Raw genomic sequence first — 11,699 nt, forward strand, 5'->3', positions numbered from 1 at the left:
TTTTCCCCCCCCCCCCCCTTAATTTCCCTATGTGGTGTCAGGGTGGTTGAAGATGGAGAGGCCAGGCCAAACAGGAAGACATTCCATTATCTTTTCAGCAGCCATTTACCTCACTGGGAGCTGAGATGGAGGGCAGCAGAGAAAAGAGCAAAAGAAAAAGTGGAAAAAGAAACAATAGCTAAGCAAAATGAGAGAAAGGCTTAAACCTGTTTACTGACTGAGAGATGAGGGTTGTGCCTCTTTCTGAAAGTTTGAATGTGTCCTAAGGAGGGCATGTGCAGACTGTGCAGTATTTAGATGAACTGTCAGTAATTCCTGTACGTGATTGACTGGGACATCTGCAGGTTTTAATTTATTTATTTATTTATTTTTTACACAACCTTGTCTAAAAATATATGGGGAAGACATTGAATTCTTATGTGACTGTACTTTAGACATTCCCCAAGGCCAAACCCTTGTTATGGGAAACTGCACTGAGAGCTGCCTACAGCTGACAAACTTGGCATCTTTGAAAGTGACTGACTTACTAGATTGTAGAATATGTATCATTAGTTTATGTATCATTTTGGATCTCAAGTTTTGTTAAAGAACAGGGTCAGTCATTTTCAGTATTAACAGTATTTTCAACCCACACAGACTAAAACCGACAGTGACTTGCCTCTACTCACTGTTGATGTATGTCAGTCTGTCAGAGCTGGATTATTTTATTCATCTGTGTCATAAACCTCCATTGATGTTCAAAAACAAAAACATATCAGGGAAACACACAGCTGCACTGGTTGACATATTTTCTCATGAAACACCAGGCCCTATTATTTGTTAAGCATATCCTGAGATCTCGTGCATGGGCCTTTGACGCTTGCTTACTTATGCTGTATAAAGTTATGGCCGTTCGGAGCCTTTGGGGCAACATGTTTAACCCTATAAAACCATTTGTATCATATTTGATATGTGAGGCTTCTGAGCAAAAAAAAAAATCACCAAAAATGCCCCATGTATCAAATGTGATACAAAAGAAATAGAAATAATCTAAATAATATGGCACCTCTATTCCTATATGCCTGGACTGTCTGCCTATGCATATATGGCAAATAAAAATCGTGAATCTTGAATTTCAAATCATGAATTATATTTTGGATTTTGTTAAAAGGTTTAATAAACATCTCAATTCCAATTTTTTGATATGTTGGGCTTTACAGGGTTAAAAAAAACATCAGGGTCTGGTGTTCTGTAATGAGTAAACGTCACCCAGAGCAGCCGAGTGTTTCCCTGATGTGTTTTATGGGACAGGTCTGTGACACAGATGAATGAAATAATTCAGTTCTGACCAAGACATTAATCGTGAGTAGAGGCAGTTCGTTTTTGGTTTTAGTCTTTGAATGGGGAGCATTTAAAATACTGTTAATATAGAAAATAACTGGCCTTCTTTTTTTAAGTTTTAATTAGATTATCACTGTTTTTGAAGTTGTTTAGACCTTATGTTTTTATTTTATTTTAGTCCTGCACAGTATTAATCGTGACTCATGAGTTCTGATGTATGAGCATTGTATCAGGCCACCCTCCCCCACCCTCAGCACCCAAAAGACATGGACAAGTGTTTCAGAGGTCATGTTACACTTTCTTGTTGTCTGTCATTTTGATGGACATGGTCATAAAAATGTCATCATTTGTTTTTGCCTGTCAATTTAATTTTCATTGGTAAATGATAGGACATTTAATAGCTTTTTGTTCATTTTTAATAATTACTGTAAAGAAAAGCTTATGTGCAGCCACTTTTCATGTCAGAACCACATGAAGCAGATGAATTTTTTCAGTAGTGACAGTGGAGGCTACTAAAACACTACGGTCATTGTGTGTAAAGAAGCAGATATGAAGAGTGCAGTTTTAAAAAATTTGACAATTGACATTAAAATATGAACAGCTCATCTTCATGAAGGTAGGCTAACTGAATTGAACTCAGCTGACCTGCTGTAGCACAGCCTGCTGCAGAGATGACTGTCACTAGGTTTCACACAGCCATTATAATTTTGATCTGAAAGCTGAAACTGTGCTCTGCTGCCTCACTGGAGACCGGATTTGCCAGATCCATTACAGCCAAAGTTTTGAAGTCAGGAACATTTCTCTCTGGAACTGATTAGATATTCCTCTGAATGTGAGATTTCCTGATCCTGATGCACTCACTTCACCAGGAGGAATCTGCTGCATGCGCTCCTTCTGTACCAGAAGCTCATCTGCACCCATAGTGGTCACAGACGCTCTCTGTTGCCTCCAGTCAGTGGCTCGTAAACGCACTGTCAGCTTCCAGATAGCGAGGTGCATTGAAGAGGTTGCTTCCTGTTTTTTCACCTCATTTTTCAGTGCCATAGCAACTTTTGGGCTTTTACTAGCCTTTCTTTAAGTTAGGTTAGGATAAATTGCCTTCGGTGTTCTAATCTGTCAAAATGACTGATGACCTTCAGATTTGTTTCAGTATTAAAAGAAATTCCATCACTGATGGAAAATATTTGGTTAACATAACCTTGGCTGTGTTTATTAAGGTGCTGGTTGTGTGTAAATGTATTTAAAAATGTTTTTGTGTGCGCCTTCCTGCTTTGATGCTAGTCAGTTTCAGCACCACAGTTGGAGTGGACAGCTCCTTATAATGTGCTATGACAGCTTCACCTGGTCTTACTGCACCGTAACACATGTTTCAGTCTCTCTCTCTCTCTCAGCCCCTCTGTTTCTCACACACACACACACACACACACACACACACACACACACACACAAAGGCTAACATTTGGCTGGGGATCAGATCCATTAGCAAAATAAAGAAAAGTTAATCTCGCTGCTGTTGTTTAAGTTGTGTTTTGGAAAGCAGACAGTGTCAAAGACAGATAAACACTGGAAGAATCATGTGCAAATCAAATAATGTTTAGAAATGGGAAAATCCATTAAATAAGGAGTGGGGGGATGTTTGCTTTAGTTTTGGACAGATGACTGAAAAAAACATATTTCAGCATTTCACTGTGATGTTTTTGTAAAGGCTATAAAATAATTTACAGTTATTAGTTCACAAAACATTCTCAGTGTAAATGGCAATATCTAGGTCATTCGCTAGCTTTTGCTCAGTCATTGTACCAGTCTTATATTTGTATGGCAGTATAGGTTTTTTTGTTATTTTTTTTAACCTCTTGATAAGAAACTACCTTTTTGTATAAAGGAAAAACATTTAGAACTTCAACGAGGAAGCAGAGAAAGAACGAACTTGCACCTACAAGCCCAAATCAGAAAAAGTTGGGATGGTATGTAAAATCTAAGTTGAAGCTGCAGTGAGTTGTACATCATCTATATCCTGTATTACATTGAAAACAATACAGCAGCACATTATTTGATGTGATTTCTCACCAATTTTATTCTTTGTTCAAAACACTCACTCACTCCAATTCTGCCTGCACCACATTCCAAAAAAAGTTGGGACGGTTGCATTTCAGGGCCAGTAATGAGGTAAAACAATGAAATGATGAGTCCATTTGATGTCAGCGGGTGATTGCAATCATGATTTGGTAAAGCAGTGGCATCCAGGAAAGACAGAGCCCTTTAGGAGTGAAGATGGGCCAAGGATTGCCAGAATTGAAATGAGTGTTTATTTTGAACAAAGAATAGAACTGATGCGGTATCAAATCAAATAATGTGCTGCTGTATTGTTTTCAATGTAATACAGGACACAGATGATTTACACATAATTATTTTCAGCTTTAATTCTGATTTTACATACTGTCCCAGCTTTTTCTGATTTGGGGTTGTACAAATGAAAACCTGGCAGTAACAGGTTTTTATTAGCTCTTTTCTGCCTTGGACTCTGACTTTATTGACTTAGCTGAGGTGAACAGAATCCTTGAACAGCTGTGGTTCAAATCCCTTAAGGTGTATGTAGCATTTTGCAGGCACTTTGTTTCACCTAATTAAGCATGGCCTTAATCTTTCCCTCCAAATGTCCCTCTTAGCCAGCAGAAGAGCAACAGATTTTGATTGTTGTCTGCTATATGGTGCATGTATCCTGGTGTGTGTGTTTATGCTTGCATGTGTTTCTGATTTGTATGCCCCCTGCCATTTTGCCTATGTGCCGGTTAATCCCAAGTGATCAAAAGTAATCATTGCTTTAAAACTCTCTGTACACTCTCACTTCTTCAGATGTGGCCTGAATGTGTATACGTGTTTGTGTGTGTCTAGGTTTTAGTTCCTGGTGGTCAGAGGAGAGCAGTGCTTCAGCCTCTGCTGTCAGACACTCAGTACAAAGTCACAGTCACACCAGTGTACACAGATGGAGATGATGGCATCAGTGTCTCTGCGTTGGGAGCCACATGCAAGTCTTACAAACCTCCAACATATACACAAACATCCACACATGCACACCCTTCTGAGTTACTAACCACTAGGGTCACCTCAGTTTTCATTACCCAAAGATACAGCTTGTAGTTTAGGAGAACATATTTGACAAAGCTGGAAGTTAATGACTGCTAATGAAAATGAATTTTACTTTAGCAAGCAGAATAATCATTTGCTTTAATTATTTTGTGCTTTGTTTTATTTTTATTTTCTTGAACAAGATTATAAATTAAATTGGTGGCAAATGCTGATGCTTTCTTAATTGTCTTAATGAAGGCCATTCATAATTACAGCAGTTCCTTTCATTAATAGGAAAATGAAATTATTGTGCTCAGCTTTAATTGATTTTCTCAGCCATCCTCGTGATTTCCTCTCATGAACAGTAGTGACTGGATCCTCGGTATACAGGGAAGCTAAATGTCAGAAGAAATGTTTTTTAAGGTAGGCTACTATAGCTTCTCAGCTTGGGAAGAAGCATGGTGATAAATTGGAGCCAAGATACATGTACTTCATGTACCAGACATGAATTAAAAGTTTTTAGGGAAGAAACTGAATTCCTCCTCCCGGCAGTGTCTGGGGGACAAAAAAAACCTACAAATTTGCAATGTTACCATACTGTATTTTATAATTAAGTTTCTTAAAAGATGTCGGCAAACTATAATCTTTGCCATAACTTGACAAAATTCATAAATCATATTAAAACTGGACATCAAATCTCAGTACATCTGAATGTCAAAAAGCACCAAAGGGTGGTGTCGGCTACCTGATCTGATTTAATGTTCTGTCCTGATTTAAATCATAATTATGCCAGTTTTAGAATTCTACATGCGTGTTCTTGTTTGACTGTTTGCATTAAGGCATGAAACATAATTCACGCAAGTACATAAGACAGCAGTAATTTTGGTAAACTCAAGTTGTTATCTTGGCAGTAGTATTGAAAATGTTTCAGTGATACCCCATCCTTAAATTGTATACAAATGGAACAAATGAAGACACCCCACAGTGTTTTTGTCATGCTTATTTTTTTATTTTTATTAAAAGTCTGTTTACTCATTTTGATTTTGTCCTGTGTTGTGATAGTACCCCTCTTTTCTCCTGGCAACCTCCGCGTGTCAGAGGAGTGGTATAACCGCTTCAGGGTCACCTGGGATCCACCTCGGTTTCCTACAGTGGGTTACAGGATCGTCTACCAACCCATTAATGGTACACTACACACACAACACACTGAGAGGGAGAAATATAATGCTAATCCTAACACAAATTGTATGATCAAGCATTAATCCCAAAAAGAGGCCCTCGGGGTTGACCTGTAAAATGTAGAGATTTTAGAATTAGATCTCTTGTTGATTGTGGGCTCTTTTTTGTGATGGTATTTGTTAGAGAGACACAGCTTAACTTCTGTGTTTCCATTCATGCCCACTACATCTTCATTTATAGTATAAGCACAGTTAGACAACTGTTGTCAAGCACAGATGAAGCTTAATTAAGGTTTTAAGGAAAATGTTAGTGATGCAGAGCTAAAATAATACATTACCCTTCCTCATTTATATATTGTCTGGAAGCATCATTGAAAGCTCCTTTTCACTGTCCTGCCGCTTCTCTAGTGCTAATTGTTTCAGCCTCACAAGACAAGGCTCCAGTTTCCATGCCTGTTTTTAGTCCTCTATAATTCGTCTGCCTCTGAGGACCCAACTTTAGGCAGACATTGCATTAATTTGATTTTAGGAAGTAAGTTGAAGGGAAATGCATTTGAGCAGGCTGCTGTTTTCTCTGTGAGAATCTTGGGACATGGGGCCAGGAGAAGTGCGTGCATGTGCAAATTCCTACACACCCACACACACGTATATACAGTACAGCTGCAGTGTCTGTGATGTAAACATAAACCCACCTAATGTAGCAAATACATAAATTACCCACTCAACTCCACAAACATACAGTCATAGCGACACTTAGAAATGTACACAAAGTTTCCTGACAGTGTTTTCTTTTCCTTGTATTGCTTTTGTTGATTTTTTTATTTAGCCCTTCATTGTATGTACTGTATGGAGGATCGTTATTTTATAAAACTTTGTAACAGCTGTTAGGAAGCCCTGTATTAACAAAGTTTGTTATTATATCTTTGTTTTATTTTAGTGGCATGGGTGGGAATGAGTGTGTGTGTGTGCTTGTGAATTTCTTTGAGTACAGCAAGGAATGGAAGCTGACAGAATTTAAAAAGGCTCTGGGTATGGGCTGGTGCATGCATGTGTACAGTAGGTTTGTGTATGTGTAGAAGAATGTAATGCCAAGATCTTGCCCACCTACCACATATCTGTAAGAGTGCCTCAGCTTTATTTCGTTGTCTGCTTGCAACCTAGAAACCATATACAGACTGGTTGTGTTAAAGTGATGAGCTTTGGTCTTTCAAGCTTTCAATATATTACATGGGAAGATGCATATCGCCACTTTTTTCAGTGATCAAGTAATAAAGTCTGGTTCTGTCAACAGTCTGTATTTTAACTTTACAGTTTGCTACATCCTACCTCCTACTGTTGCTATGAGCTTTCTGTCGTTGCACGGCACATTACACTGTTAATTGCGGCTCATTTATCACTCCAAGTTCTTGGGTTCTTAATTTTGGACAGAAATGAATAAAGCTTTCTAGCATGAGGAACATTGTTTTTACTAGTTGGTGGCTTCTGTAGCTAACACTCCAGCTGACTTTAATCTTTCCAGCTGACTGGTCCTAAAACGATAATGTTGTCCAGTGAAAGCTTAAATATGCACCTACACATGTTGTGATGTTAAGACTGTTGATGCATGTCCAGATAGAGCAATCATTGACCTTGTATTGCAGTGTAGAGCCACTGTAGATAGTATTACAGGAATGATAATTCAAAATAAAACAATCTAAGTTCAGACCCTGGTGTACTTTGTTTGGATGCTTATCTTATTCATTAGTATTAAAGAGGATATTTTCACTTTAAACTTTAACTACATGAGAAAGGTGTTGAAGATGAGGATTAACTGGTATGTAATGAAGGCTCATGCTGATACCCATAACCCTGCACACTTCAGTGCTAACAGTTTCAGATTTGTGTTTATGCTTATTTGGTTTGTAGAGTACTTTCTTAAATACAGTAACTTTTCTCATTGTTTTTTTCCTCCATCTTTTCTGGCTGTGCTTACTGTGTGCATATGCGGGTCTTTCCTCAGTTCCAGGACCAGCATTGGAGACAAGAGTGGGCGAAGATGTGAACTCTGTGCTCCTTGTGAATCTACTAAGTGGGACGGAGTACAGTCTTCAGGTGACAGCTTCCTACCCTGCAGGACAAAGTGAACCACTGCTTGTGAATGCCAAGACATGTAAGCATATTTATTATACACCTGCAAAAAGCACTCACTCTCACTATACTGTTGTCAGTATCTATCATCATACAGTGCCTTGCGAAAGTATTCGGCCCCCTTGAACTTTGTGACCTTTTGCCACATTTCAGGCTTCAAACATAAAGATATAAAACTGTAATTTTTTGTGAAGAATCAACAACAAGTGGGACACAATCATGAAGTGGAACGAAATTTATTGGATATTTCAAACTTTTCTAACAAATAAAAAACTGAAAAATTGGCCGTGCAAAATTATTCAGCCCCCTTAAGTTAATACTTTGTAGCGCCACCTTTTGCTGCGATTACAGCTGTAAGTCACTTGGGGTATGTCTCTATCAGTTTTGCACATCGAGAGACGGAAATTTTTGCCCATTCCTCCTTGCAAAACAGCTCGAGCTCAGTGAGGTTGGATAGAGAGCGTTTGTGAACAGCAGTTTTCAGTTCTTTCCACAGATTCTCAATTGGATTCAGGTCTGGACTTTGACTTGGCCATTCTAACACCTGGATATGTTTATTTGTGAACCATTCCATTGTAGATTTTGCTTTATGTTTTGGATCATTGTCTTGTTGGAAGACAAATCTCCATCCCAGTCTCAGGTCTTTTGCAGACTCCATCAGGTTTCCATCCAGAATGGTCCTGTATTTGGCTCCATCCATCTTCCCATCAATTTTAACCATCTTCCCTGTCCCTGCTGAAGAAAAGCAGCCCCAAACCATGATGCTGCCACCACCATGTTTGACAGTGGGGATGGTGTGTTCAGGGTGATGAGCTGTGTTGCTTTTACGCCAAACATAACGTTTTGCATTGTTGCCAAAAAGTTCGATTTTGGTTTCATCTGACCAGAGCACCTTCTTCCACATGTTTGGTGTGTCTCCCAGGTGGCTTGTGGCAAACTTTAAACGACACTTTTTATGGATATCTTTAAGAAATGGCTTTCTTCTTGCCACTCTTCCATAAAGGCCAGATTTGTGCAGTATACGACTGATTGTTGTCCTATGGACAGAGTCTCCCACCTCAGCTGTAGATCTCTGCAGTTCATCCAGAGTGATCATGGGCCTCTTGGCTGCATCTCTGATCAGTCTTCTCCTTGTATGAGCTGAAAGTTTAGAGGGACGGCCAGGTCTTGGTAGATTTGCAGTGGTCTGATACTCCTTCCATTTCAATATTATCACTTGCACAGTGCTCCTTGGGATGTTTAAAGCTTGGGAAATCTTTTTGTATCCAAATCCGGCTTTAAACTTCTCCACAACAGTATCTCGGACCTGCCTGGTGTGTTCCTTGTTCTTCATGATGCTCTCTGCGCTTTAAACAGACCTCTGAGACTATCACAGTGCAGGTGCATTTATACGGAGACTTGATTACACACAGGTGGATTCTATTTATCATCATTAGTCATTTAGGTCAACATTGGATCATTCAGAGATCCTCACTGAACTTCTGGAGAGAGTTTGCTGCACTGAAAGTAAAGGGGCTGAATAATTTTGCACGCCCAATTATTCAGTTTTTTATTTGTTAAAAAAGTTTGAAATATCCAATAAATTTCGTTCCACTTCATGATTGTGTCCCACTTGTTGTTGATTCTTCACAAAAAATTACAGTTTTATATCTTTATGTTTGAAGCCTGAAATGTGGCAAAAGGTCGCAAAGTTCAAGGGGGCCGAATACTTTCGCAAGGCACTGTAAAAATTACTGCAGGTAGTGCAATGTAGGCCTAACTTCACAAAGGTTTATTCAGCTACTGTACAATGCTGACAAAATACTAAAGTACAGCTAAAGCTTATATATGTAAGGCTCCTGACAAAGGATCTCCCAGTTCTCCCAGGTCATTTTTCACAGAAACACCTTTTTATATTACAGTCCACACCAACAACACAGTAGTTTTGGAAAATAACTAAGTACATTTACTCAAGCAAGCTCCTGGTACTGATGGTACACCTCTTTGTTTTGCCTAGATTGTTCAACTAAGGAAGAGGCAAGAGGCGGGGTACACCCTGGACAGGTCGCCAGTCTATCACAGGGCTGGCACTTAGAGACAGACAACCACACACACCCACACTCACTCCTATGGCCAATTTAAGTCACCAATCAACCTAAACTGCATGTCTTTGGACTGTGGGAGGAAGCCGGAGCACACAGAGAGAACCCATGCAGCACAGGGAGAACATGCAAACTCCACACAGAAAGGCACCGTGTCGGCCAGGGCGCAAACCCAGAACCTTCTTACTGTGCAGTGACAGTGCTAACCACAGCGCCGCTGTGCTGCCCTTTTTTTGTTTTTGTGTGACTTTTGTTTTGTTTTGTTTTTAGCTGAAATATATCTAGTTATGATTATTTATGAGCAGAGGTCTGTCAGATCATATACTTCCTCTTTAGTACCTCCAAGCAGTCTGTCCCCCTACTGACGTGGTCCGGCTCCCAGTGCGTAGAGGCAGGGTTCTGCTCTGCTCTGGAATTGTTTAAATACCTTGATATGTTTCGATCCAACTCACTCCGTATGTAGCCAGATGGTCCTCCACCCTGCTACTATTTGCAGTGCTGCTGGTGATAAGAGACCTATTGTGCTCACAGACCAATATGAAATTGGCTTTTGACAGTTGACTCTCTGTCCTTTCTAGTTTGACAGCCAGTGATTTGCGGAGATGCATCTCATCAGTGTAGAGTTGGCGATATCGCTCTAGCTCTGTGTGTGTGGAGTCTCTCTGGTTAAGGATATCCTGCTGGGTCGTGCGAGCCTCGCCCAGTTTCCTCTCCAGCTCGAAGATCTTGTGCTCCAGCAGAGTGCGCATCATTTGCCTCCTGGGACTGCTGGAGGATATTGACCTGCTCTAGTTTTTGTTGTATATTTTTATAGGCCCTCTCCTCTGCATCACAACGGTACTGCTGCATGGACTCTATGCAATATCTCAGGACTCGTACCTCCTCCTCCAGCTGCCTCTTACTCTGCTCAAGCTGGTCCTTGCTGTGACTCAGGCTCTTCAGCTGATCGCAAATTTTAGCATGGCTGATCAGCTCCCTCTTGGACTGAAGAGCAGTTTCTAACTCCTTGACACGCACAGCTGCCTGCTCTTTCTCCTTCTGTAGGACCTCCAGCAGTAAGCCTTTCTCTGTCAGCTGCTGTGTGACCTGGTGGACCTTATTCTCCATGCTGTTTGCACGAGTCCCTGCTGCGGCCAATTTTTGGGACAAGCTGCTGATTGTCTCACGCTGACTGGTTGCTTCATCTGTGAGTTTGTCTATAAAATGCTGATGTTTCACTTTCTCCGAATGTAGAGCTTTCTCTGTGACTTTGTGAGCTGCCAGGCAACGCTCAGCCTCCTTTATGGCTTCAACCAGGTGGGTGCGAGTGGACTCAGTTTCTGCCTCCAGTGTTTTACGAAGTTGCCGCTCAGTTTCCAAGCGGGTTGTTTCTATAGCTAGCTCAGACTTCATGTTGGTCACCTGGTTATTGCACTGTAAGACAGTTTGGGTCAGCAGCTTCATTGTTGAGTTTAAGATCTCACTGAACATCTTCTAGCTGCTCCTTGAGGGCCTTCTTCTCTTCCAATAAATGTCTCTCTGTGAGAGTGCTGTTGGCCTGTGAAAGCTGAAGATCTTTCTCCAGCGTGGTTAGCTGCTGTTGTAATCTAGCTTCCATCGTTTCCAGCGTTTTCTTCAGCCGTGCCTTAGTCTCTTTTTTGTGGCTCTGCTTTTTTTGTTTTTTAGTGCTTTCTGCGGCTCCCATAACAAAACTTACTTCTCAAACTGAAAATGCAGGTAGTTAATGTGTTAACGCTCTGCCAGTTAGTGTGTTAAGGTAGTTAGTGTGTTAACGCTCTGCCAGTTAGTGTGTTAAGGTAGTTAGTGTGTTAACGCTCTGCCAGTTAGTGTGTTAAGGTAGTTAGTGTGTTAACGCTCTGCCAGTTAGTGTGGTTTGTGTAAAGGTAGGGTAGTGAGTGGCACGCTATGACGTCATCGATTTGGTTCC

At 40.4% G+C, this 11,699-nt stretch overlaps 1 protein-coding gene across 9 annotated transcripts in view; it reads left to right on the forward strand.

Moving 5' to 3' along the window:
- col14a1a (collagen, type XIV, alpha 1a) overlaps nucleotides 1-11,699 on the forward strand; it is a 147,209-nt gene that overhangs the window by 56,058 nt on the left and 79,452 nt on the right. For all 9 annotated transcript variants that reach the window (XM_020608497.1, XM_020608498.1, XM_020608499.1 and 6 more), the window contains 3 exons: nucleotides 4,213-4,345; nucleotides 5,449-5,571; nucleotides 7,564-7,713. In XM_020608497.1, coding sequence (XP_020464153.1) covers nucleotides 4,213-4,345; nucleotides 5,449-5,571; nucleotides 7,564-7,713 — 406 coding nt within the window. The remainder of the gene's footprint in view (nucleotides 1-4,212; nucleotides 4,346-5,448; nucleotides 5,572-7,563; nucleotides 7,714-11,699) is intronic.

The sequence above is a fragment of the Monopterus albus genome, unplaced genomic scaffold (genome assembly GCF_001952655.1).
Source record: "Monopterus albus unplaced genomic scaffold, M_albus_1.0 scaffold93.1, whole genome shotgun sequence".
Classification (NCBI taxonomy): Eukaryota; Metazoa; Chordata; class Actinopteri; order Synbranchiformes; family Synbranchidae; genus Monopterus; species Monopterus albus.